We start from the raw sequence: 27808 nt of genomic DNA, 5'->3' as shown, positions 1-27808 counted from the left end.
CCTAGTACAGAAAATTCTCCCATGCAGAGGGCAGGCTGAGAATGATGTGTGTCTGCCCTTTCCAAAGGCACTCTATGGCTTTCTTAATAAATGGGAAACGGGAGAGAAAAGGTCTGTAAGAGTACAGTTGAGATTCTTCTCTTAGCCAGCGCAACTTCTTAGCACAGGACTCAGGACTCTGTTCTTCTGGACAAAGCCAACATTGTTTTTGTGTAAAGCAAAGATCATGAAAGGTGGCAGGTTTTTAAGACCTACTTGAGCACAGAGTACAAAAGAGAAAGGGGGAGTTGGGAAAGATTCACAAAAGAGACAACACCTGCCGGGAAGTCCTTGAGGCAGAAGGTGGTAAATACCTCCCAAGGAAAGGCGTCAGCAAAGCCAAGGAATCTTCATACTGGTCAAGACTGGCCTTGGTGAGCCAGGAAGGGTGACACTGTGGAGGAAAAGGCTCCCTGGGCAAGTTTTTTTCCTTACTCCAGCCAGCAGATTTCAGCTGCTCTTGCTATACCCTGTCTTTCCAGAAATATGAAGGTTTGTGAAAGATAAACAAGCCTATGATGGCATCTGTGACAAGGGATCAGGGAGAAGAGGGCCATGAAAAAGATATAGGTGGAATGGAAGAGAGGCGTGGACAATGGCTGCTCAGCTGGGATCACGTTGCTCAGGTTCTGCGTGTAGCCCAAAGTCCATCCCATGTCTCCGCTCTGAGTCTTGCCCACGAAATGAATATTCTTCCAGGTATATTCCAGGAAGTGTGAAGTGATAGCCCCTCTAAAGGGTAGAGATAATGTAGGTTCCGGAAAAGTAGTTTTCACTCAGGTTCTTCTTCACTTTACCAAAATGTATCTCTAGGTCTTCCCCAGGCCAAGAACAGGCTTTTCTACCATGTCAATCACCTTTTCCTCAGAGGGGGGTTCCTCTGATGTAAGTTTTTAAAACTTCATCACATAGTTATAAGCTGAAAATGCCCCCAAATGCCCTTGGAGTGGTGGCAAGAAAATCCTATTGCAGAACAGTGGAAATAAGGGCAGTAACTGATGTTGAAGATTTTTTTTTTCCCCAAGTCAAGTTGTTGTCCTTTCAGTCTTAGTTGTGGAGGGCGCAGCTCAGCTCCAGGTCCAGTTGCCGTTGCTAGTTGCAGGTGGCGCAGCCCCCCATCCCTTGCAGGAGTTGAGGAATTGAACTGGCAACCTTGGGGTTGAGAGCCCACTGGCCCATGTGGGAATCGAACCAGCAGCTTTCGGAGTTAGGAGCACGGAGCTCTAACCGCCTGAGCCACTGGGCCGGCCCGGTGTTGAAGAATTTAAAGACGCTTTGCTGCCATCATTGAAAGCTCTCAATACCCTGGATTTGCAGCTGATAGAATGGAAGAATTGTCTCAAATGTCCTGGTGCAAGGGCTGTCTTGAAGGCCACTTACATGCATTACCCTGTTGTATCCATGGTTAAAACGCGGGTGCCTGAGGGTTCTGTTTGTACCCAGAATGTCCTTGGCTGGTTTCTGCAATAGTGCTTGATCCTTCCCATAACACAAGAAGCTGCGTGTATACACTGTAGTCCTTGCCATGCAGACAAAAGTACGGAGCATTCCATGTAGACTCAATAGTCTGATTTGGGGGCACAAAAGTGGTTCGCAGAGAGTCTCCCTCAAGGTCGAAAGCTCCGTAAGTTTCCTGACGCTCACTTTCATTTGGCATCAGGTTGAGCCACCTCAATTTCTTAGTGAATTTTCCCAGCAGATAGTTGATAGTAATCCAGCCATCAGCACCTTCCTCTTTACCAGTGATAATTCTGGCACCCTGGAAGTTAAAGGGGCAGTTGCTGAGGCTCCGTGTCACCACAACCAGGACCTTGTCTGCCAACCATTCATTTTCTTTTTTTTTATACAGTTTATTCTTTTTTAGTTTGTTTGTTTTGTTTTTTAAAGATTTTATTGGGGAAGGGGAACAGGACTTTATTGGGAAACAGTGTGTACTTCCAGGACTTTTTCCAAGTCAAGTTGTTGTCCTTTCAAGTGTCCTTTCAGTCTTAGTTGTAGAGGGCGCAGCTCAGCTCCAGGTCCTGAGTTGCCGTTGTTAGTTGCAGCCCACCATCCCTTGCGGGAGTCGAGGAATCGAACCGGCAACCCAGTGGTTGAGAGCCCACTGGCCCATGTGGGAATTGAACCGGCAGCCTTCGGAGTTAGGAGCATGGAGCGCCAACCGCCTGAGCCACCGGGCTGGCCCATTTTCTAAGTATGCTGAGCAACCACATACCTGCGTGGTTCCCCGGTAAACAGGTGTCTCTTGGTGCTGGGGCTTTGGAATCACTTCTCTGGCTCTTTCCATGCATGCAGTCAGATAAATGCCTATTTCATGTATTTTTTTAATCATATTTTGAGATTCCAGGACCTTATACCTTGCACTGTTCTATCTGACTCACCTCCCCTGTGTCATTCTCCTTTTCTGTTGGCCACTTAGAGATGTACAAAGTCGTATGAGAAGAGCCTGCATCCAGTGTTTTCTGGCAGTGGTTTGTGCTGGGTCAGCCCCACAGCTGTCAAAACAATCACAGCCGTGATAGAAGAGAAGCCAAGGATAATCAGGATATTTCTGGAACAAAATCTCTTCAGTTCAGAATCCTTTTACATCTTCCATAATTGGTAGCTTTTGTTTTCTTCCTCTCTGCTCCTTTTTATTTTTATTTTTCCAGCCTCTGCTTGCAGTGGTCGGTCTCAGTGAGAGAGGTACGCGAGGAACAAAGAGGTAACAGACCCTCAGGATTGTGGGAGGGGGTAAATTAGCCGGCCTGTTTAGGAAGGAACCTCCCTATGTCTTTTTCATTGACTGGAAATGACAGATTGGCTGAGGAGTCCAACTTCTCATTTCCCTAACGCTACCAGAAGGCTTCTTAAGGTTGTAACGTTTGGTATTCTTGAAGCAACATATGTTGAACTATCTATATTTTTGCTAACATTTAAATTTCTGCTTAGAAGACAGCTGGAGCCTCACACCTGTTTCTTCATTCAATTGTTGTGGTGTTTTGATTGAAATATATGAAGAAAACCCAGATTCACACAGGTATGTAGTTGAACAAGAAAGAACCTCACAGGTCCCTGGACAGGGTCTCAGGGACCCCCAGAGATCCTCAAACCACACTTTGGAATCGGAAAGATGATCCTGGGTACTGTCAACATAGCAACCATCATTCCCATTTTGCAAATGAGGAAATAAATTGAGGCGTGATCAAAGGTGTGATAAAAAATATGGTGAATGTTTAAATTAGAAAAATTTGCTACCGTAAAAGACACATTGCCATCCCCCTGAAAATATTCCCCCTCACTTAGAACACACTTATCCCATCGTTCTTGCCACTTTCTGAAGCAGTTCTGGAAGTCCTCTTTCGTGAGTGTCTTTAGTTGCACTTTCGTGGCTGCCTTGATGTCCTGAATCAATTGAGAACGTTTTCCTTTCATGGTCATTTGACTTTGGGGAAGAGCCTGAAGCCGCACCGTGCCAGATCCAGTGAGTAAAGTGGATGAGGACACACTGTAATGTTTTTATTTGACAGAAATTACCGTACCAGTAGCGATGTGTGACACAGAGCATTGTCATGATGGAGGATGAAATAGACACGAAAGAGGACTTCCAGAACTGCTTCAGAAAGTGGCAAGAACGATGGGATAAGTGTGTTTGAAGTGAGGGGGAGTATTTTGAGGGGGATTAATGGCAATGTGTCATTTACTATAATAAATTTCTTTTTATTTAAACATTCACTGTATCTTTTGATCACACCAATTAAAACAGCTACTACTTCAATACTACTCGGAGAGCCAAACTAGCCATGTTATTGGAGGGTTGGAACTTTTAGTCCCACCTGACCTTTGGGGAGGAGAAAGGGGCTAGAGATTGAGTTTATTCACCAATGGCCAATGACTTAATCGATCATGCCTTTATAATGAAGCCTCAATAAAAACTCAAAAGGACTGGGGTGGGGGGTGCGGGGCTTGGAGCGCTTCCAGGTTGGTAAACGTGGAGATTTGGGGAGAGTGGCACACCCAGAGAGAACATGAAAGCTCCGTACCCTTTCCCCATATCTTCTCCTATGCATCTCTTCCATCTGGCGTTTCCGAAGTTACATCCTTTTATAATAAACTATTAATCTAGTAAATAGAACATTTTCTGAGTTCTGTGAATTGCTCTAGCAAATTAAACCCAAAGAGGGGGTCGTTGGAACCTCCAATCTATAGCGAGTCAATCAGAAGCACAGGTGACAACTTGGGCTTGTGATGGGTGTCTGAAGTGGTGGTGGGGGGTTAGTCTTGTTGGACTGAGCCCTTCACCTGTAGGACGTGACACTGTCTCCAGGTAGTTACTGTCAGAACTGAGTTGAATAGTAGGACACCCAGCTGGTGTTGAAGACTTGCTTGGTGGTGAGGAAAACACCCACACATTGGAATTGGGAGCAGAATCTGATCTCTGAATGAGGTAATCTAGATCGTTGGGGATTGGGAAGCTGCTGATGCAGGCGTGACCCCATAGATACAGTACGTCTAGATCCATACCTGATGGATTGCAACGACTGAACATGTAAAATATACGACGTTTGGGCAGCCCTTTCTTGGAACTTGTAACATTTATTAGTGTAACCTGAGTTTTAGAAAGTGGAAGTGGCTTAGCTGTCCTCAACCCAGGTGCGCCCTTCCTACGGTCTGTTATTCCCCTATTTACCCACCTAGGCTTCCCAAAGCTCATTTCTTCTAACTCCCCTGTACTCACCAGGCACTTTCTTCCCTCTGGTTCCGTCTTCCTCAGGGGCAGAGGGAGACTGTTCCCCACCCTCTATAATGGGGCCACCCACACTAGACCTGTGTCATCATAAGGATAATCGCGCCTTTCCTTGGATAGCACTTTTCCACCTTACAAAGCACCTTCAGACCATTATCTCACTTACGCCGAGCCACTGCCCTGTGATGGAGGCAAGCTGCTTATTATTCTTATCTATATTTTACAGATAAAGAAACTGAGGCTCAAAGAGGTTACGAGTTCTCTGAGGTCGTACAGCCAGGACCCATGGAACTGGGTCCAGTGCGCAAGCTTCTGGCCGGCCATCCTCTCCACTTTCCCCTGCACCTGCCGGCCTCCTGCATGAGAAGAAGGCACGGTGCCCGATGGGTGCCCACTCTTTATCGCCACATCTGCTGAACACATTGGGGGATGAGCAACATCCGTTTCCTGAGCTCCTGAAACATGAGAAGCAGAATATGTTCAAAAGGTAGTGATAATTATAGAGAACGCTAATGGGCTTCTCAGCTGAGTCAGATGCTGCACTGGGCCTTCGAGAGATCTTGTCTCTAATACTTCCAACTGCCATGAAAGGGTCGGTATTATTATGCCATTTACAGAGGAGGAAGCAGCCTCAGAGAAACTAGCTTCCCCAAGGGCACCTGCTGTATCTCTAGAATTTCTCTAGCTTCTCACTGTGGTTGGGAACAACCCACTGTGCACAGACTTTTGCATCAGACGTGTCTCGGTTCAAATGCAGGCGCTCCCACCTGCCTACTGTATGACCATGAGCTCTGAACCTGTCCTGTCGTCTGAAAAATAAGAGGAGGAACCTCTCATTCACAGAGTGCTCTTCTGAGCACTAAATGTCAGGCCTGGCCAAGGTCTGGCTGACGGGAATGGTGGTTAGGCACCAATCCGATCCAAGAAGGTGCCAGGGGCCACGCGGCTGGGAGAAGAGGGACAGGCAGGAAAACAGCATATATGCCAGAGGGGATTGTGCTTCAGTCTCAGTATTTCCTCCTTTGGAAGTTTTGTCAGCTGATGCCAACAAGTGTCTGTAGTTGTAGATTTCAGAAAATGAGGTACGGTTTCTTCAAAGTTCCTTAGGCATAATAAAGTCCTCCACTGCAGCCATTTTATTATCTGCTTGTTTACTTAGTTCCTTAGTTCCTGTCTTTCTCTCTCTCCGTCCCAATATTTAGTTGACGATTCTTTGTGGGTACAACCCTCCCTCTATTACCCTTGGCCTGCCAGGTGAAAATGGGCAGTACACTTAATGCCACACTGTATCAGGTGGTATGTGCTAGTTTTGATAGCGTGAACTCTAGCCAGAAGAGCACTTTTGAAATGAAAATGCACTGTCATCCAAACAGTGAATGGTATACTGTGCCAGCCACAGCCCAGAGGCAAAGCACATGGTATACAGCACCTGGGAGCCAAGAGTGGGTGCTCACCAAGTTGAGGCAGGAGGCATTCTGCCCTGGGGAGCTTATGCCCTGCCCTCTCCTGGGTGGAGCTGAGGGTTTTCAACAGGAATACTTTTATGATGACTGGATGGGCCCTGTTGGGTTCAGGGTGGAAGATTCTAACTCAATTCCTGGAGATCTGATTCTCCATGCAGGCTCTGGATAACTTACATGGCTTCCATCTCCCCATCAACTAATTCATTCAGAAATATCAACTCAGCTCCTGGTATGGCCCTGGCTCTAGATTAAGGGGGGAACAAGGGGAGACCTCATGAAACTTCCCCCTAGCCGTGGGATTCACCTGCCTTGGTGACAACTCCTTACGTATAGTTCTTTGGCTGGATAAGGATGGGGTTATCCATCCATCCACACTAAAGTATGCTCAGAATCCCTGGGGTAGCAATGGCTGGTGGTGTGTATTGGATTGTATCACCGCTCTGTCTTCCATGGCTTCCCATTACTCTTGGAATCTTGAATAAGACCCTCCCTGGTCTGGATTCATCTTCCACCTTTCTTCCTCTCACCTGCTGTGCTCCTTTTCATCAAATGGACCATGTCCCCTGCTGTCACAGGGCGTTTGCACATGCTGGGCCCTTTGCCTGGTTGTTCTCTGTGGTGACCAGACATTTAGGTGAGCCCATGATCCTCACCTCCTTGTATTCACACCTTTGAGTGTGGGTGGGACCTGGGAGTTGCTTCTGTACAATAGAATATGGCAAAGGTGATGGGATGTCACTCCTGTGATTACGTTATATAAAACCCCATCTTGCCAACAGACTCACTGGAGTCCCTCCCTCCCTCTCTCCCTCCCTCCCTCCCTCCCTCCCTCCCTCCCTCCCTCCCTCCCTTCCTCCCTCCCTCCCTCTTCCTGGTTTTGAAAAGCAAGCTTTCATGAGTTCTGCAAGTCACAAGGAAATGAATTCTGCCAAGAACCTGAGAGCCTGGAAATGGATCCTTCCCCAGCGCCCCAGTCAGGCCTCCAAGTGACGGTGCAGCCCTGGCTCATACCTTGACTGCAGCCATGCAGGGCACCAGCTAAGCCGTGTCTGGACTCCTGACCCACAGAGATTGTGAGATAGCAAATGTATTGTTTTAAGTCACTAAGTTGTTTTTTTTCCAAGTTGTGTAAATTTGTCACTGTTTTCTACGAGCAGCATAGAAACCGACTATATTTTCCCATCTCCGCCTAGCTGACTCCTCCTCATCCCTTGTCAGTCCCGTCCCACTCAGACGAATGTTCTCAGGGCAGCCTTCCCGACCTGCTCTGCCAAGGCCGGAGCTTCTTGTTAGAAGCTCTCCCGCCATCGTGTGCCTCACGTCGACGTGATCTGTACAGTTAGAATTTCTGTGTGATTATTTAATGACTGTCTGCCCCTTCGTTAGACTGCTAAGTGCCATGCAAGCAGCCTGTCATGTTCTCTGCTTCTCCCCGGGGACCAGCACCGTGCCTGGCCCGGGTAGGGGCTCAGTAAGTGCTGAATAAACAAATGACTGGTAGGACATTCAGGGTCAAGGGTACAGAGATTAACGGGGGCTGGATTGGTCGTTGGTGAGAGGCTAACATGACTTGGGGAAGAATGGGTATGGTAGTCCTAAAGACTCACGTTTATTGGGACATACCTGGAGAACTGAAGCTAAAAGGGTATTCTGGGGGCATCCTTGATGGGAATCCTATATGTCCGTACGATAGTCACGCTGGGCCATCCCAGGGCTTGGCATGAATGTGTTTCTCTTGCAAGCTCGACTCCTTGCTCCTTCCAGAAGAATGGCTTATATTTTGATCACCAAGCAACTCTCTTAACAATGTCCTCCCTGTGAGCTTCTACCTTCCTAGTCAGAGGAGGGAAAATGTGGGGAGCAAGAGAGGGGTGTGGGAAGTTGGGGAGAGCTCCAGCTTAGCAGTTTCAGTAAGGCCCACAAAATGCCAAATAGCTTACCCCAGTAAGCGATAGAAAGGTGAGTATGTGGGTGCTTGGTACTGAATTGTATCTCACCCCCCAAACTCAAGTGTTAAAGGCCTAACCCCCAATGTGACTTACGTGGAGACGCGTCCTACACGGAGGTAATGAAGGTTAAACGAGGTCATAAGGGTGAGGCCCTGATCCGATAGAGCTGGTGCCTTCGTAAGAAGAGGAGGAGATACCAGAGCTCTCTCTGCACCACGTGGGGACACAGTGAAAAGGTGGCCGTCTGCAAGCAGGAGGAGCGACCTCGCCAGAGAGCAAATTGCCAGCATCTTCATCTTTAACTTCCTAGACTCCAGAACGGTGAGCAAATAAGTTTCTGTTGTTTAAGCCCCTCAGCCTACGGTATTTTGCTATGGCTGCCCGAGTAGATTTAGACATGGGCTTATCCAGAAGGCTCCATTTTATGCTACAAAAACAAGGTTGGGGGGTTTCAGAGTTTAATCCTGTGTTGTCCTGTGTCTCCAACTGGACTCTTTGTGTCTCCCCTGATGTTTTGGCATTAGAGTTTAAACATGTCCAAGTCTCTGCAGCTTGAAACATCCCTCCCTAGGTCCCAAGGCCCTTCCTAACTCTGGCCATGTTTCCTCCTTTCCTTGCAGCCACACTACCTGAAGGCGTTATCTGTACCTGCCTATCACTTTCTCACCCCAGTCTTTCACTCTTCAGTCACTTCAGCTTGGCCTCCATCGCAGAGAAGCTGCTTTGATGTCCCATCAAAGTGGACACCTTTTCGTCCTCATCTGACTATTTTTTCTCGACGCTTTCTCTTCCTTTGCGTTTCTGGCCACTGCCTCTTCTGTGTCTCTTCATCCCTTCCTGCCTCTTGCTTGCTTGCTCAGATAAAGCAAGCTGCCTTGTTGAGGGAAGATCTATGGAAAGACCCACATGGCAAAGAACCATGGGGAGCCCCTTGGCGACAGCTCATGAGGTCTCAGTCCAATAGCCCACAAGAACAATCCTGCTAGCGACCATATGAGTAAACTAGGAAGAGGATCCTTCCCAGCCAAGCCTTGAGGGACTGTGAGAGACTCAGGCAGAAGACCCAGCTAAGCCACTCCCAGACTCCTGCCCTAGAAACCATGGTATAAGAAGTGTTGTTTTTAGTCACTAAGTTGTGGGTCATTTGTTAGGCCGCATGCAGCAAGAGACAACTAATACAGTCACTAAGTTGACTTCTCAACCTGCTAACAGGTAATGACCTGTGAATTGAATAATGCTGATCTAGTTCTAGGTACAAGTCTTGTGTTGGGCATCAAAGGGGAGATTCAGGGATGAATGAGACCTGGCCATTGCCTTTAAAGGGCTTTTAGTGTCTATTGAGGATCTAGAAATGTAATAGGATGCATGTATTTCTAAGGCAGGGTGTTCCGACTATTCAGACAGTAGGAACAAATGAGAGGTTCCCTCAGGCTGACATACACCTTTGTGATGAGCCCTGCGTTGGTTTGATTGGGGAGTCCTTAGGCGGAAAGCGCAGGCTTCGCTGGAGAACCCAAAAGGGATTTCCACGCCCAGAGAGGCTTGGAAGAGAGAGAAGGAGCCCATGAAAAAGTGTGGGGGGAAGAATCACAGTGGCCACAAATTGTGTCTTATTTCCCCTGTGGTTAGAGCAGGGTGGGGGTGGGGTGGGGGTGGTTAGGATGACCAGGGCTGTTGTGGGGATTAAGTGAGTAAACGCATGTAAAATGCTTCGAAGAGCGCCTGGTGCACACTAAGGGCTCTGTGTTGTTTTCGTTGTTCTGTCGTTGCCCTCTGACCTTTGCCCTCGCTGTGTTCATGAACAACTTTCAAATCACCAGACCCCACAGCCTTTCTCAGTCCTTGCCTCCCTGCAGCTCTGGCCCTGCTGCCCGAGGCCACCACTGAGGCTCTCTAGGCCCTGCCTTGTGGAGCCAGGCCTGCCCTCTCTGCCTGACTGATTTCTCCTTTCCCACCCCCAGCTCCCACCTTCAGATGTCTCTCCAGTCTCCCTCCTCAGACTTTCTTTCTCTTCTTCTCACATGTTTGCAAACAGGGCTCTGACCTATGAGACTGCAGCCTTGAGCTCCAGCCCTTGCTTCTCTCTGGACCTTCAGACCTCTAATTCCCAGACTTGGTTGGGCAGCTCCAAATGGCTGTCCCCTAACATCCTTCCCAACACGTCCTAACCCTCCTCCTCTTTATTCACCCCTGCACCAGCCTGTCCTCCGGCCAGCTTCGTCCTATACAGGGCACAACCCAGCCCCCCATGCCCCCATCTCTCACACGGGCTCATCCCTCTCCCCACAGCAATTGCCAAGTCCTGCAGAGTCTAGCTTAGAGGTATCTCTTGAATCTGTCCTTTTTCTGTTCCTTCTGTACCTTCAGCCAGGCCCTTGTCTTCCTCACCAAGACTACAAAAGGGCTCTCCTGTGGGTCCCTCCAGAGCTTAGTGGGTATATGTGTATGCTATGGAGTTAGGCTGCTGGAGATTAAATTCTAGTTCTACCACACAGTAGCTGTGTGAACTATGACAAGCTCTTTACCTTGTCTATACCTTAGTTTCATCTTTAAAATGGGACTACTAATGTGTGTGTGTGTGTGTGTGTGTGTGTGTGTGTGTGTGTGTGTGTGTGAAGATTAAATAGGTAATGTGAAGTGCCTGATAGAAAAAGTCATAGTTACATTTTAGGTATAAATTATTATTATTATTATCATCATCATCGTCATTGTCATCATCACCGTCATTATTGTTCCTCCAAATCATCCTAAGCTCCGTTCCTTTCTCCCAGACTGCTTCTGTGATCACATTACTCTCTTGCTCAAAGGTTTTCAAAACTCTTCATTACCTCTGGGAGATTGTTGCTGTTATGGTCTCAGTATGTTTCTTCCTTCCTGTGTCCATGCCCTTGGTGGCCCTTTCTTATTGACTTTGCGCTTGACCATGCTCATATTTTGGCTAATGGGGTAAGAGAAAATTTGTGCCACTAGCAGAGACTTGAAGTGTGCTTTTGCTTTGATGCTTGCTTTTTAGACTAGGCTGCCCCCTGGGTGATGAGAGACCACCTGGAGCAGAGGCCCCAGTCTGTTCCCTCTGAGGCCCCTGGACCAACAGCTTGCCCATTGCCAGACACGGGAGTGAGACCATCTTAGACCATCCAGCCCCAGCCAGGTGCCAATCTGATGGCAGAGGTCAGCCAAGCCAGCTCAGACCGGAACTGCCCAGCTGACCTATAGAATTATGAGAAATAATACACATTGGTTGTCATGAGCCACCCAGTTTCAGGGTGGTTGCTGCAAAACCAAAACTAACTGAAACATCCAGTAAGTCAAGTACCACCTGGTCATCCTGGCAGCGAAAGCTCTTCATCTCATGCCCACTGCCTCCTTATCCCGCAAGCCTCCGCCGAAGGTGAGCTCTTGTGTTCCCAGGAATGCTGTATGCTTTCTGTCTTCTAAGCCTGTGCTCAACCTCCTCTGGGAATGGTCTTCCCTTCTCTGCTCCTTTCCATTCTCACCCCCCTTTGGTCTTCTGTGCCAATTGAAATTGCACCCATCCTTTAAGACTTATTCAAGTACCATATTTTGTTGTTGTTGGGCAAATTGAGAGTAATCTGTCTTTGAAACTCTTTACTTGGTATTGCCCAACTCATATTTCTCTGTGTTGCAATTTGACAGTCTTTCCCAAGGTGGGAGCAGGATTCTTGGTGTTCCAGGAGCACTGAGGTGAGAGTTATTCTCTTTTCAAATTTCTTTCACTTGAATGACCCAAGGCGTTGGTGTGTCTTTTCTATTTTACTAACACTTGCTAGACTCCTTTTGTAACAAAGAGAGTAGCCTAGGAGCAGTAATTTGCTAGAATGTAATATCATTGTTTCATTGCCATTATATTTTAAATTCTTTTCTAGTTTTATTGTGATATAATTGATTTACTGTATTTATTTTTAAGGTTACTTTCTATCTATGGCACCTGATACTAGTTTCCATTTGTAGTAATGATATAAAGTTTCCTTTTAAAATAAACATTTTTAAGATAAAAAGTGAGTCAATTTAAAGGGAAAGAAAATAGGTTAATAATAGTATAGTGTGCTGGTAAACTGTAACTCCAAGAAAAAAAAAGTTATGATTTGTAGTGTGTGCTGAATTCATGTTGTAAATTCTCCCACCAGGCCTATTTCTAATAAGCAAGGTGATGCCACTGACTGTAGAGCTGGGAAAAGACCTGTACATGAACTCTCTGAGCCTGTGTAAGTGACGCAAGCTCACCACTGGGTGTGGTTCAGATATAGCAAATATCAGGAAGGCAGTACAGTGATGGCTGAAACATGTGAAACACTTTATTCAAGTCACTTTTTGTATGAACCTATTTTCCATAGCAAAGTGCAAGTGTCTTGAGGGTACTGATTGTTTTTTGTTCATCTTTGCAAACCCCGCAGTACCTGGAGAGAGGCTCATGGTGGGTACCTCTCAACAAGCTGAATCTTCTGGAAGAGGGCCAGGTGAACTGCTCTTCTGCTTAGGATGACAGTGACTTGCAGTGACCTTGAAGTCCTGGCTATTGGTAACTCAGTTTCAGGTAAAGGTGTGGCCCGAGGCGGAGGACTCAGGATGATGAAGGCAGTCCCAGATGTCAATGGGCCTTCATGTTTTGTTTCTACCTAAATGTACTTTTCACTCAAGAGCTGTATAATAAGAACAAATACGAGAAGAATAAAGTGGAAAAGGAGAGATTGAAGACATTGTACTTGGTTTCTAGGGCTGCTATAACAAAGTACCACAAATTAGGTGGCTTAGCAACAGAAATGTACTGTCTCACAGTTCTGGAGACTAAGTTCAAAGTCAAGGTGTCAGCAGGGTTGTTTCCTTCTGAGGCCTGTGAGGGAAGGGATCTGTTCTAGACCTCAGTGCTGGGCTTGTAGATGGCCCTCTTCTCCTTTTGTCCCTTTACAATGTCTTTCCTTTGTGCATGTTTGTCTATGTCCACATTTTCCCTCTTTATAAGGACACCAGTCATATTGGAATCATGTCCACCCTACTGATGTCATTTGAATTTGATTACCTCTGTAAAGACCATATGGCAAAATAAGGTAACAGTTTGAGGTACTGGGGGTTAGGACTTCAACATACCTATTTTAGGGGACACAATTCAACCCACAACAGGCCTTGATATTGATTCAAGTAATTCTTAGATGGGAAGTGGTCCCCATCAGAGCTCTCAGTCATCAAAGTTGAGCTGCTGGCTCTGTCCACAGGAGAGTGTCCCTCCCACAAGTGCCCTGCGAATTTCTCCTTCTCAGTAAGGGGTAAACCCTGCAGGAAACAATTTTGTCACTGCACAGGAGGTTTCCTGTCTGGCAGGCAGTTTGCAAGGCTTTCAGGCATCAACAGGGGCTGTGTTCAAGCCCTGACAAACACCTAAGCCTCTCTGTTCATAGGTGAAGGGTATATAGCTTCCCGCTCAGGTGACCAGGCTTGGACCAGTATCCTAAGGGGACCCAGGCCTCCGAAGATGCTCTGGATCTCTTCGGGGGAGTCTGTTTGGGGCCAGCTGAGCTTCTTCACCGAGAAGCCTTAGTGTAGCTTCCCTTTGCACAGCCCTGTCTTTCTGAGCTATTCTGAAACTGAAGGTGGCACTAGATCTTTTGTGAATGAGAGCTAACATTTTGCCAATTGATTGTGTTCAATGAAATCTGTAAACGTTTACTGAGCACCTACTATGTGCTACATATTGTGGGAATATTTATTGAGCACTGCAGTAGATTGCCAAACCAGCAGTGATTCTCTACCCATCCTTGCAATGTGACTTTGCTCTTCCTGCCATCAAAAGATGGAGTCTATGTCCTCACCTTTGGACCTGGGTTAGATTTGTGACTTGGATTAGTCAATAAACTATGGAAGTGATGTAGTGCCAGCTTACAGCCTAGACCTTGGGAGACCTTTCCTGATTTAACTCTTCCTCTTAGAACCCCACAGCTCCGTGTGAGCCAGCCTGCACTGGCATGCTGGTGGATGAGAGACACATGGCTCAGTAACCCCCCAGAAGCAGAGGCCTCTGGCTGCCTAGCCATTGACTTCAGATGCATGAGGGAGTCCAGCTGAGACCAGAAGAACTGCCCAGCTGAACCCAACCTAAAATACTGACCCATAAAATCATGAACTAAATAAAGAGTTATTGTTTTACGTCACTTGTAAGTTGTGGAGTGTTTTATTATGCAGGGAAAAAAATGTGCTGACTGATATAAGCACTTACTATGTGCCAAGTTCTGGTCTCAGCAGAGTCTTGGGAGAAAAGATTTATGCGGGGATGACAAAGAAATGGGCATGATGCAGTACGTGCTCTGGAGAAGCAAACACACCAGTAGGAATAGAAGAGGTGGCATTTGAACCGGCGAGGGGTCTGGCCATGTGCAATCGGAGGGTCCAAGATGAAATTCCTGAGAGAGGGGGCTGAGTAAGGTAAGACATGAATGTGCGATACATCAGACAGTTGTATTTACTGAGCACTGTACTGGCTGTCTCAGGGCTGTGTATGGCCTAGCAGGGGACAGAAGACACCCATTTGTGCAAATCAGCCAGAAATGTAATGCTGGGTTTTTTGGTTTGTTTGTTTTGTTTTTTAAGATTTTATTGGGGAAGGGGAACAGGACTTTATTGGGGAACAGTGTGTACTTTCAGGACTTTTTTCCAAGTCAAGTTGTTGTCCTTTCAATCTTAGTTGTGGAGGGTGCTGTTCAGCTTCAAGTTGTTGTCCTTTCAGTTTTAGTTGTGGAGGGTGCAGCTCAGCTCCAGGTTCAGTTGCCGTTGCTAGTTGCAGGGGGCACAGCCCACCATCCCTGGCGGGAGTCGAACTGGCAACCTTGTAGTTGAGAGGGCGCGCTCAAACCAACTGAGCCATCCGGGAGCTCAGCAGCAGCTCAGCTCAGCTCAAGATGCCATGTTCAATCTTAGTTGCAGAGGGCGCTGCCCACCATCCCTTGTGGGAGTCGAGGAATTGAACTGGCAACCTTGTGGTTGAGAGCCCACTGGCCCATGTGGGAATCGAACCGGTAGCCTTCGGTGTTAGGAGCATGGAGCTCTAACCGCCTGAGCCACCGGGCTGGCCCCTGGTTTTAAGTGGAATAGAAGTAGCAGGGTCTGCTTTGTCTAATAAGAATCTTGGCTTGGGCATAACAGGACTCGATCCATTGGTTATTTCTATCTGCACTTGGTATATATGTGGCAGGGATACAGTGATGATGAGGCTGGGGGGAAGGAGTCAGAAAACACGGCTGCTCAGGCATTCTCATGAGTGGTGATAACCCCTTTTGAGGGCAGAGTCTGTGTCTGATTTATTTTGATATACCCCAACACACGGGGTCTTGTCTGCAGCAGGCATTCAGTTTTGAAAGACTTTCTCTGAAGATGTTTCTAATTCCCTTCCCTTTATTCCTGCTCACCCATTGTATTAGTTTTCTAGGGCTGTTGTAACCCATTGCCACAAGATGGGTGGCTTAAAACAAGAGAATGTATTCCCTCACAGTTCTGGAAGCTAGAAGTCTGAAATCAAGCAAAGTTGGTTCCTTTTTGGGTGCTCTGAGGCAGAATCCCTCCCTTGCCTCTTCCTAGCATGGGGTCTTGTCCACAATCCTTGGGGTCCTGGGGCGCGTACATGCATCACTCCAGTCTCCGCTTCTGTTGCCACATGCCATGTCCCCATGTGTCTATTTGTCTCCTCTCTTCTCATAAGAGCACCCTACTCCACTATGACCTTATTTTATCTGCAACGACCTATTTCCAAATAAGGTCACAATCTGAGATTCTGGGGGTTAGGACTTCAGCATATCTTTTTTGGGGGGGAGACAATTCAACCCATAACATCCATTAAGACCCATAGCATCCATTAGTGTATTCCTAATCTGTCCTCAGAGGCAGGATTAAATATTCTTTCTTCGGGATTCCCACATATTTAATATACATTTCTGTTTATTATACCATTTGACTATCGGTCATTGTCACTGATTGAGTCAGGGGCCTCATCCATAAAGCCTGGTGAAGGCCTGTGAGGCAGCTACCCTTCGCGGAGTTACCATACTGGGCACTGCACTAAGCATTTCATGTATTAATCCTCACAATGACTGTGTGAAGTACGTATTTATATCTTTCAATTACTATTTTATAGAGGAGAACATTGGGTTTCAGAGAGGTGAAGTAATTTAGCGCAGCCAGAATTGTTTCTAAAAAACCCGAATGGACACTTGAAGCCATCACGTGAAAAGTTTCCTATTCCCTATCTTCACGTTTCTGAAACTACCCTGATCTGGCTAATTTAACTCCATTCCCTTGAGAAAAACAAGTCTGGAGACTTAGTCTTTGGTTTCCGTCTACACCCTGTCCTCCCAAGTGTTTTCCCTCCACAAGCAGCACACAAAGCGGATCCACCCTCCGGACGAGAGCGCGCGGGCCGCCCTTCCGTGCGCGCCACTCCCGGGCGCGGCTCGGGGACCCGCGCACTGCTTGGTTGCGCGCGGCCCGGGCCCGCAGCCTGTTCCCGCCCCGGCGCCGGTCTAGACCGGCGATTGGCCTGGCGGCCCAGCGTTCAGAGCCCCGGCGCCGCGCGCCCCTCCTGCCGGCTCCAACGTGCGGCTGTTGCATGGGGCGCCGCCGGCGGCTGAGGGAGCGTGACTGCGCGGCGCAGGGCGCTAGGAGGCATTGTCGCCGTAAGTGGAGCAGAAAGCGGCCTGGAACGGGGCCCCACGCTTCGTGCCCCGCAAAGTAAACGTAGTCTGAGGCTAAGCGCAGGACGGGCTGGGGGAGAGAGGGAGAGAAGTGCCCCGGTTTCTGCAGCGTACCCTCCCCTCCCCCAGGTCACCGGTGCAAAGAGCAGCGGTGCACCTGCTGCGGCTTCTCCGGTGCCCAGGGTCCCGTCGCCGCGCGGGCTCTTGCTGCAGACTGCGGCTGGATCCGGGCTGGCTTGGGGGAGTGGGCGCAGCGGTGCCAGGTAATAGGGAGCTCAGGGAAGCGGTCCCGAGCTGGCCTCCGTTCCCTGCGGAAGGCGCCCCTGCTGGAAGAAACTGATGTGTATTTCGTCCCTGAAGCGACACTTTCGGGGTTTGCTTCCGCTCTGGGGAGCTGCACACGCCTGCCCCAAAGTGTGCCTCTCGGCCTCTTGGCAGCGCGGGAGCCCCTGGCCCTTTGCGATCTCTGCGTTCTCCCCTCTGGCTGCTTTATTCTCCCCAGTCCCCGCCTGCCGGGACAGCGGAGGGCCGGCGACGAGGAGCCATTGGCTGCGAGCGCCGGGGGGTGGGGTAGACGAGCGAGGCGGGCCCCTTGCGCCCGGCGCCGGGACCCTAGCCTGGCCACCGCTTTCAGTCCTGGGAGGCTCAGCCCGAGGATGCTTAGATGCTCAAAGGGAGGCACGCGCGGGCGCTGAGAGCCCCATGGCTCAAAAACAAGGCGCCAGCCGGTCCCGCTCACGCCCCAGCGGGCTCCTTTCCCTTGGGTGGGAAACTGGGTCAACTCTGTTGTGGCCTCGAGTGGGCCTTCGGGGCCACTTGGGTCTGATCCAGCTCGCCGGCTCTCACCTCCCGGTTGGCTCCCCCGCTTGGCGTGGTCCCGAGGACCCGCTGGAACCAGCGGTGGAGGAGCTTGCACACATGGCCCAGGAGGCTCGAGTTGCCCTTCGGAGCAGCTGCCAGGCTCTAAAGTTCCCAAGTGACCACACCAGTAACTAAATATAGGAGCAGCTGGTGCTGACGGGGTGTCGCAGCAGCTCCTTTGCGCAGATCTCGGGGCTCCAGATAAGGTAGAGTTCTAACTTGTGAGGGCTGGAGCTGTGGCAGGGGGCTGCTGTCAGAGTTTAAGCAAAAATCACCCCTCTCCCAGCAATGTATCCAGGTGAAAACAGGTTACAGACACAGGAGGGCCGTATTGCTAGCTCTTACAAAGCAGGGCACCTTTTTTTTTCTGGCATTCAGTTTATTATATCCTAACTTACTGTACCTGTTTAATCACCTATTGGTATTGCCTTGTATGGGAAATGCTTAACTGTTTGCAAAGACTTTCCTCAAAAGTTATGTATTATTTACTTGTCAAAACAACCGAGTGAGGAAGGTGGTATATCCATTTTGCAAACGGGACTGCTCGCAATACTGATAACGTTCTAAAACTCTAATTGGATTAGGCTGCTGTCCTCAAAACACTTTCCATAGCTCCCTACAGAGAAACAGAGGACAGACTTACAGGAGGGCCTCCAACCGCTTCCCCCAGTAGTCTGGGGACAGACTGGCTACCTGTCTCCCTCTTTCATCATTTTGGGTCCCTCTGCTCAGCCCCTGTCTCTGTTCCATCGTCTCACCCATGCCATGTCCCTTCATGGCAGAGGGCACACATACTCCTTGGGCCTGGTGTCAAGACCCTACTAGCATCTGGCTCATTCTGCCTCTTGTCACTGAGCCTCTCTTACCCGATGGGAAGCTCTTTCTAGCCCAATCCCTGTCTCTGTACCTTTGCTCCTCCAGCGCAGCCCTTATAGGAGGTGCCTGAGCGATGTCTGTTGGATTTAAACCCTTCCTGGGACTGTGATGCACACCCAGGAAAGGGCGCTGGGGCCGTGTGGAGAGGGATGAGTTTTCTGGGACAGCAGCAGTGTGAGTACGAATTTGGACCCTGTGCCTCAAGGTCTCCAGGATTTGGAACGCTTTTCTTGAAATTGTCTAAGTCCACCCTGTAGTGCCTGGGACCAGCGGGGGTCAGCAGAGCCATCGGATTTGGGCGCCCCAAGCCCAGACCACACCCACGTAGGCTAGGGTTCCTGTTTCTCCCCTTTGGGAGAAACACTTTCTGACTTTCTGTTACCACTACCCCTGTTTTGGGGGGGTGACCAAATGCCTCAAAGAGCCCAGAACCTGTGCTTAGGGTGTTGTCTTGGGGCCCTGTGGTTGGGTTCTGGTTCCAGTTGGGTTTTGCTTTGCACGCTGCTTGCTCACACTGGCCAGTGGGATATTTCTTTCGTGGGACTGCATGAGATTGGGCAGCCAGAATGGTGTTGACACACTGATTTTGGTCGACTCAAATTGTTTATACAGACAGGGGCCCCGCATTCCTAGGGGGGGCCCTGCCTAAGGGGATTTGCACTCAGAAGTGGAGCCATAGCTCTCTCTGTCGCTTATATGTGACTCAGACAATTTTTCATTTTTCTCAAAAACAATTTAAAACCAAAGAAAAGAAGAGCAAATTTCTTTATTTTTCCTCCCTCCCCCCACCTTCTTTCTCTCTGGTCTCCTGTTATATGCAAAATAAATTCTTGCTATTTTTCCGTCAAAGAGGCCCAGTGTTGGATTGGGGCTGAAAGGAAGTTGGACAACCTTGTAGAACCCTTTTGGGGACCCACTATAGACTTCTGTCATCCCAAGTTTGTTCTTCCCTAAATTCTGGGTCCCTCTTACCCCATCTTGGGTCCTATACCACATGTGGCCCTGCCACCCTGGCGTCGCACAGCCCTACCTTTGCCAACGATAGGCCTTTGTCATCTGACCTGGGAGAGGGACAGTCATCTGGACTTGATGAAGGAATTCTCTTTTGGTGGCAGGGGTAGTTTTAGGTAAAGGGAGGGTGGTTTCCTAGCCAGGTAGCAAGGAGGATGATTTGAGGTAGCCGGGACCTCTAGGAGGTCTAGTGCACATCTGGGCTGTACCTTGAGTATCCTGTGCAAAGGAAGGGACCCTTCCTCCTACTGACTTGCTCTGACTCGCCGACTTTGCAGGTTGCTCCTGTTCCTGCTTCGATGTCCATTCTCTGACCCACAGCATAGGGTGTCCGAGTTTGCCACCAGGGTTGAGGTTTTTAATCTGACTAGTTTTCATCAATGAGCTCTATGGCCTCAGTCACCACCGCCCCCACCTGGTGGCAGGAGAATTGCAGGCATAGTGTCCGAAAGTAATCAGCCTAGACAATCCCACCAGGGTTAGCACAGACCCTGGGCAGCTTGGAGATTTACCTTCCCTTTCCACTCGGCTGTGAGGCTAGGATTGCCTCTGTGATGTTCCTTAGAAAGCTCTTCCTTATCAGAATCACAGGTCAGCTATTTCCTGTATTTCTTTCCTCTGTGTCCATTCTTATGCCCTATATCTAGTAGATGCTCAATACATGTTTGTGATTATTGATGTTAAATATTGGAGATGGGGAAAGGAGGGAGCATGGTATGGCACGAATACCTGGTTTAGGAATTAGAAGACCTAGGTTTATTGTTTTCATCTATCTGATTTGCCTCCCCTCTTGGATCCTCAGTTTTTTCACTGGTAAAGGGGTTAGACTAAGTCATGAAGGTTCCAGCAATACTTGTGACTCAGGCTTAGGGGGATGATCTTACAGGGAGCACGGTGAAGGTTTTGGGTCCTCACTAGGTTTGCCCTAGTCCTCCTTATTCCCTACTATCCTGCCCTGGCCCACCTTATGCCCATTGCCCACCTGGCACCATTAGGCATTTGAATTTATGACCCTTCTCATTTAGACAGAGCCTTAGATTTGTTGTTAGAGTCATCTGATTTGTATTTAGGTTTGAAACCCAAATGATGGCTGTTGATCATCTTCTCCACCATCGGGGGATACTAATGGGGCGTGTGTTTTCAGTACATGGTGTAAAGTGCAGGGGAAAAACACAGTGTAGATCTGCTTCCTGCCCTAAGCTGCCCACAGGTCAACTGGGGAGACAAGTGTGTATTTTTTTTAAAAAGATTTTTATCTTGAGGAAGGAGAACAGGACTTTATTGGGGAACAGTGTGTACTTCCAGGACTTTTTTCCAAGTCAAGTTGTTGTCCTTTCAATCTTAGTGGTGGAGGGTGCCGTTCAGCTTCAAGTTGTTGTCCTTTCAGTCTTAGTTATGGAGGGCGCAGCTCAGCTCCAGATCCAGTTGCCGTTGCTAGTTGCAGGGGGCACAGCCCACCATCCCTTGCAGAACTCGAGGAATCGAACTGGCAACCTTGTGGTTGAGAGCCCCCGCTCCAACCAACTGAGCCATCCGGGAGGCAGCTTAGCTCAAGGTGCCGTGTTCAATCTTAGTTGCAGGGGGCGGAGCCCACCATCCCTTGTGGGACTCAAGGAATCTAACTGGCAACCTTGTGGTTGAGAGCCCACTGGCCCATGTGGGAATCGAACCGACAGCCTTCAGAGTTAGGAGCACGGAGCTCCAACCACCTGAGCCACTGGGCTGGCCCCAAGTGTGTATATTTTTAAAAGCTTATAAACAATCCAAGTGGCTTGTGCTAAGACATTAAGTGTTGTTGAAATTCACAGGGAGGAGAGAACACTGAGGCCTGGGGCAAGCAGGGAAGACTTCCTGCAGGTGGAGAGATGAAAATTCTACTCATTCCTCAAAGATGAGTTAACTGAGTTGTTTGTTCAACAAAGATGAGTTAACTGAGTTGTTTGTACCCAATCACATGGTTATGAAACTGGGATTAGACGCTGGCATCATGTCTGGGTGCGTATTGTCTTATCCTCCCAACTAGCATTTATCGGGTACCTGTGTGTCCTGGGCTCTGGGCTAGAAAGGTATATATATTTTGTTCAGTCCTTGTACGAACTAAGTGAGGTAGGTAGTACTCGATTGCCGAGTCAGATGAAGACACTGAGCCTCAGAGTAGTTAAGACACTTTTCCAAGGCTTCTCAACTAAGAAATGGCAGACTTAGGCATTGGACCCGTCTTCAAAAAATGATCTTTTCTCACTGTACCGTGTGTGTCACACCCTCAGTGTCAGCCTCCTTGGTGAGACGCACATACATACCGAACTCACTACTAACTGCTGTAAGCAGACAGGTGGACTTGGCCTCGCCTGCCCTGCCTGTCCAGCTGAGCGCATGGGGACTTTTTCTTGTTATTTGTTAGGAGCTCTGAGCACGACCCTCATCCCATTTTTCTCTGCCCTTTACGTTCCTCTGCCTTTGACGCTCAAAGAGAGCTCATTAGAGCTCCTTGAGCTGTGAGAAGCTGGGATTGGGATCTGGGGGCAAAGAAGGGCATCGGCACTGCGTTCAACTTCAGTCTCTCCTCGGGGTGCTGCCGCTGGTGGTGTGGGTGACTTCTGAAGAAGTGAGCGCTGAGTGTGGAGCTGGGGTGAGCTGATTATTGCCACTTCCTCACTTTGACCTTGGCCAGGTCATTTAGTCCCTCTCTATGCTTCAGTTTCCTTCTCTGTAATAAACAGGGAGTTGGCAACATTTTTTAGTCTCTTATGTCTCCAACCCCTTATACATTTTGTTGTGTGCTTCACCCTCCTTTAAGCCTGTTCTCCCCTAGTGATCCGATTTCCCTTCTCTCATTTCCCTGCCCCACCTGCTTTTCCCTCAGGGTTTTACAGATAGATTCAACGTCAGGCTGATCGTCAGGTCTGCAGGCTAAAATGGTAACCTTCTCTCCACATTGATACACGGGAAGGGAACTCTTACGCTATCACTTACCCGCCAGACTGTGAGCTCTGAGCAGGCAGCGCTGCGTTTTCTTCGCCTTGGCGTCCCCACTTCTCGGTACCAGGAGGAGCCTGGCAGAAGTGGGTGGGGTGAACAAGGAGCTGGGAGGGTGGTCTTGGGGGTTTGTGGATGGGCACCCGCTCCGAGGCTGTGGGACGCTCCGAGGCTGTGGGACGGAAGGACTGCTGTCTCTCCCTGCGGTTGGCTATGCCCCGCCTCCTCCTCACGGCTCCGCCCGTTAAGTGAGTCACAGGCCGGTACACACTGAGTCCTCGCAGGAGCCTGGCCCTGTGTCTGGTGAGGCCGCACGTGTTGCTCCTCCCAGGAGACTGGCAGGGCCAGACGGCCGCCACCCTCTAATGGGCAGATCAGCTGTTCCGAAGGCCAAGCTGGATGTGGCCTGGGCTCTGGGCCCCTCAGGGAGAGGTGAGTGGCGTGGGGCCCTCCCTGCAGGCTTCCAGCAGCCTGGGTTTCGGGTATGGTGGATGCGGGGGTGGGTCCTTGGCGGTGGGCGGGCACTTCACAGCCCTGTGTCTTCCTCAGGCACAGGCCCCCTCGTGAGCAGCCGACCAGCCTGGGGGCTGGCAGCAGGACAGCTGAGTCTGCATGCTGAGGAAGATGGGTGAGGCGGTGGCCAGAGTTGCGAGGAAGGTCAACGAGACGGTGGAGAGCGGCTCTGACACCCTGGGTGAGTGCGGCCCTGGCTTTCCACCTGCAAGGCAGCCTGGAGTGCTTTGTGAAACCCATGTGGAAGGGAAATAGAAAGAGAAGTAGTTGAAAGAGATAATATCAGTGTGCACCCTTGTTATGAGGAGCAGGGTTTTATGGAACTTTCCTGATCGTTGTGTTTAGTTCGTGTGTGTACTGGGTCCCAGCATAAGATGCACTATGGGTTATCGTCAGAGAAGTTGGAGAAAACACCGAGTTGGAGAAAACCCTGCCGGGAGCCTGTCTGCCTGCCAGCTGGTGACTCCAAGTGTGTATGTTTCCTTGGCCCAAGTGACAATAGCTGGCACTGCTGCGTCGTCCCGTGTCCTAGGCCCTGTGCTGGTGCATGAGTGCTGTCTTCCTGAATCTTCACAACCTCCGTGTGGTGTATGATCCCTTCCAGGCATGACTAGCTGTGGTCTTCGGATGAGGAGGAGACGAAGAGTCGAAGGCAAAATGGGCTTCTTCTAGGTCAGCCAGCTGGGAGGCCCCTTTTCACTCTACTGTTCTACTTGAATTGTATCCTGTATATTTTTTGCTTTGAATTGCTCATAGCATAGATAAATATCTGATGAATTGACTATCTTATCATGTGCAAGGATTAACAGGGGATACAGTGCAATTACATGTGTGTGTGTGTGTGTGTGTGTGTGTCACCGACGGGATTGTAAATGGCACCTGAGAGCCACAGGCATGTTGTGGGAACCCAGGGGAGGGGAGCACCGTCCTGCCTTGGGGGTGATTGTGCAGGTGGACGGAGTGGGATTTGAGTTGGGCCTTTGCACACGGAGAGGAATTCCACAGGCAGGTAGGGATGTGTGTACCTGTGTGTCTGTGTCTGATTGTCTGTCTCACAAAGTGGCATTTACATGGAAGCTACTGCTTGAGCAAAGGCCCAAAGACTGGAAATGCAGAGTGTTTCTGTGAGTAGCTGTTGGTCAGGGTGTGTCTGGAATGCGGGCTGTCAGGGCAGGGGGTGGTGGCCCAGGAAGTGAGGGACACTCAGTCGTCAAGATGAGCTTGGTCAACGCCTCTTCCAGGAAGCCCTCAGCCCTACCCTGTCCAGCCCTTGCTCCTTTCTTCCTCTACAGCACCCATTCAGTGTCCCTAGAGGGCAGGGACCCTATGGTCTTTTGCCCCCCACCCTCCAATGGCCAGCACAGTGTCAGGTACTTTGTAAGCACCCGGAGGTGTTTGCTGGACTGAGCTAAGGTGAGAGGACCTTCTCCTCTATCAGCAAACAAACGTGAAGATTGTCATTGGTTTTGGAGGGAAGTCTCTGAGGGGAGCCTTCAGCTGGTGAGTAAAGGAGTTCTGGAACCCAGAGCTAGCCTCTAATATTGTACTCACTCCAGCTCAAGGCTCTCCACTGCTACTACGTGGTTGAGAGCCAGGCTTTGGGTCACATAGGCCTGGATTTGCATCCCCACTCTGCCACCTATAAGCCTGCTACCTTAGCAGGTTGCTTAACCTCTCTGAGCCTCTGTTTCTTCATCTATAAAATGGGGATGTAATTGTGCCTCCCTTCTCAAGGCAGTTAGGACTAATTGTAATGTCTGTAAGGTGCTTGGCATGTAGGTCGCCCAATGAATGGCAGCTATTATTTTTCCTCATCCCCAAGGGCTGGAGGTGGGGGCCTAAGCCTGCCTCCTCCATCATAAACACACACCTCAGTGTCAGCCAGTCAGGTCTTGGCTGGGTGTCTTTCATTGCCTTCAAATGGGGAGCTCACTGCTCCCCATTGATAATTAATAAATCTCAGCAATGAATAACCAACCTACCCCTCCTTCAAAGTTTCACCTATGTAGCTCACTCTTATCCACATGTGTGAAGGGGGCAAGGTAGAGAAGAAGGGGCAGTAGAGAAGGAAGAGCAGCATTCTGAGATCCTGGGGAGGTGCTGTTTCAGAGAGGATTCCTGGAGGCAGCAGTGAGGAGGCAGGCCCATACAATCTGAGCGGTCTGATGCTTAAATATTCAGCACACATGGAGCACCTGCTGTGTGCGAGGTGCTGGGGTGCTCTCAGAGACATGTGCTATAGCGTCCTGGACCTGAGACTAAGCCACCACTGTGAGACAGAGAGCAGGGAGTGACACACGGCTCCATGCCCAGCCATGTCAGACGGACCACAAGTAGTCATACTTCAGAGGTGGGAGATGTGGCTGGGTGTTGAAGTAGTCCAGGAGAGCTTTCTGGAGGAGGTGGGAATTGAAGTGGGTCTTGAAAGATGGGTGAAGTGATCCAATATGGTTCTCATGTAAAACAGCAAACAATCTGAAGCAGCCTAAACAACCAGCACCACAAAATTGCCTAAATAAGTTTTGTTACAGCTATACAGTGCAATTTGTGTTACTGTTAACAGTGGTGCATAAAATTCTATCATATGCTGATGAAGACTGGCCAATTCCCACGTATAATGTGAATTGGAAAAAATAAAACACAAGGATCCCAAACTCTATATAGTAAAATGCCAATTATGTTAAACATGTATATGTACATAGGAAAAAATTGGAAGGAAATAAACGAAATGCAAATAGATGTTAGAAAATACTGTTCTGCATTTGGTGAATGTTCTGTGATAAACGTATTACCCTTCTAAGAGGAGAAGACGATGTTTTAGGGAAAGGCCTAACTGCCACTACAGAAGATGGAAGTAAAACACTTTCTAACAGACAGTTAGATGGGGTAGCATCTTCTCTAAGCCCCTGGTCCTGGGAGTGGGACAGGCTCCCCTCCGTGCCTCCCTGTGCACAGGCCTGGTGCGATGGCTGAGGAGCAGCCGCAGGTGTTTCACTGCACAGTGGGAGATCCTGTAGAGACGAGGCTGGGAAGAGCTCAGTTACAGCCTGGCTCTCACCTTACTTAGGCAGGTAACCTGGGTACGCAGCACTCGCGCTCCCCCAGGCACTCGTGGGTGTGCCTCCCGAGCCAGACTTGCTTCTCCTGCAACCTGAGCTTTGGATCCCAGCCCTTGTCACCATGCTCCAGGCCTCTACACTTCCCCCTCCCCCAGAAGTGGGCTCCCTTCCACCTGGCCCCTGGTCTGCCCTTCAGCTTGAGTTGGAGCCGCTTTCCTCTAGCCCCTCATCCCATCATCTTCACTCTTCCAACAAGCTGGCAAAGAGTGGCGGCCTCTGCACCTCCCCTGAACCTGGCTCTCCTCTCCATCCATCCCTTGTCTCCCCAGGTCAGCCTTTTCTCTTTGTAAAGACCTCATGCCCATCTGGGCTTCCCTGGGTCCCTCCTGCCCTTGAGGGGCCTCTGCTGACCTCACCCTTCCCTTCCTGGCCTTGGACAACAGCATGTGCAGCCAGCGGACTGTCAGGCCAGGCCACTCTGCACCCACTCTCTCCAGAGGAGAGGCTTTAGGTTTGCTGTGTGCTTTGGGAATGACTTTCAAAAATGATCATTACTGCGGACGAGCAGGATTTGGAAAGGCCTGGGAGAGTTCAGGAAGGGAGGGCACAGCTAGCTGGGATAAAGGCTAGGTGTGTGTGGCCCCTAGCCCTGCCTTTCCCTGTGCATCCTGCGGGCCCCATTGAGGGGTGGGAGAAAGAGACCGGAGCCATTTGAAGCCCCCTCCTCCCAACCTTACACTTGCCTCTCCTGTCACATCTTTTTCAAAGCACAGTTGCTCTACTCTGTTTCTTGAAAAGGAGAAAAAGAATCAGAGGCTAATATCTGCCTGGTCATTTAATATGTCTTAGCTGGTAGCCAGAAGGTGGGGACAGCCCCCCATGGAGCTATGGTCCCTGTGAGTCCCTCATCTCTTGCATGGCATCCTGAAGGGTGGTCATGAGTTACCTGCGTCCGCGTAACGGGATACTGGGTAAAGATACTTATTCAGGGGCTCTACTCCAGAGCTTTGAAAATAGAATCTCTGAGGGTGGGGCATGGTGATGTGTATTTATGTTTATACTTTAAATTCATTTTTATTTATTTTTAATTACAGCTGACATTCAATATTATTTTATATTAGCTTCAGCTGTACCGCATAGTGGTTAGAGATTTATATAATTTATGCAGTGATTCCCCTGATAAGTCTAGTACTCACTTAGCACCATACATAATTATTACAATATTATTGACTCTATTCCTTATGCTGTGCTCTACATCCCCATGATTATTTTCTAACTACCGATTTGTGCTTCTTATTCCTTTCACCTTTTCATCCAGCTCTCCAACCCCCTCCCATCTGGCAACCATCAGTTCGTTCTCTGTGTGTGTGAGTCTGTTTCTGCTTTGTTTATTCATTCATATTGTTCTTTAGATTCCACAAGCCCCCCAGATGATCCATTTGTTTTGTTTTTTTAAATAAGGTTTTTATTTTAAGAACAGTATTAAATTTATAGAAAAATTGTGTAGCTAGTACAGAGAATTCCCATATGCCCGCATCCGGTTTTCCTTGTTATTAACTTTTTACATTAGTTTGGCACGTCTTCTATAATTAATGAACCAAATAATGCATTATTATTAACTAAAGTCCATATTTTATTCAGG

At 49.1% G+C, this 27808-nt stretch overlaps 1 protein-coding gene, 1 long non-coding RNA gene and 1 pseudogene across 5 annotated transcripts in view; 2 read left to right on the top strand and 1 right to left on the bottom strand.

The window, feature by feature from the left end:
• Positions 1-502: 502 nt before the first annotated feature.
• Positions 503-2341, bottom strand: LOC109434948 (ectonucleoside triphosphate diphosphohydrolase 1-like; annotated as a pseudogene).
• Positions 735-14313, top strand: LOC109434966 (uncharacterized). Of its 2 annotated transcripts, XR_016018922.1 has the most exons (6): positions 735-3058; positions 4992-5252; positions 7118-8498; positions 11191-11568; positions 11835-11882; positions 12593-14313. It is a non-coding gene; the product is annotated as an uncharacterized LOC109434966 (long non-coding RNA). The 2 variants fall into 2 exon arrangements; XR_012498517.2 differs by lacking the exon at positions 11191-11568.
• Positions 14314-16658: 2345 nt separating this feature from the next.
• The window catches only part of LRRC20 (leucine rich repeat containing 20), a 73312-nt gene continuing 62162 nt past the window's right edge, over positions 16659-27808 (top strand). Inside the window, exons 1-2 of one of the 3 annotated variants that reach the window (XM_019712462.3) lie at positions 16695-16852; positions 23144-23288. In XM_019712462.3, the coding sequence (XP_019568021.1) occupies positions 23207-23288 (82 nt within the window). In that variant the 5' untranslated portion in view covers positions 16695-16852; positions 23144-23206. Of the gene's footprint in view, positions 16853-22857; positions 23027-23143; positions 23289-27808 lie in introns of those variants that run through there. The other 2 variants (XM_074339540.2, XM_074339541.2) reach the window with 2 other exon arrangements.

Source organism: Rhinolophus sinicus, chromosome 15 (assembly GCF_057876585.1).
Source record: "Rhinolophus sinicus isolate RSI-liver-muscle chromosome 15, RSI-T2T, whole genome shotgun sequence".
NCBI lineage: Eukaryota > Metazoa > Chordata > Mammalia > Chiroptera > Rhinolophidae > Rhinolophus > Rhinolophus sinicus.
This window is presented reverse-complemented; position numbering and strand designations above follow the sequence as displayed.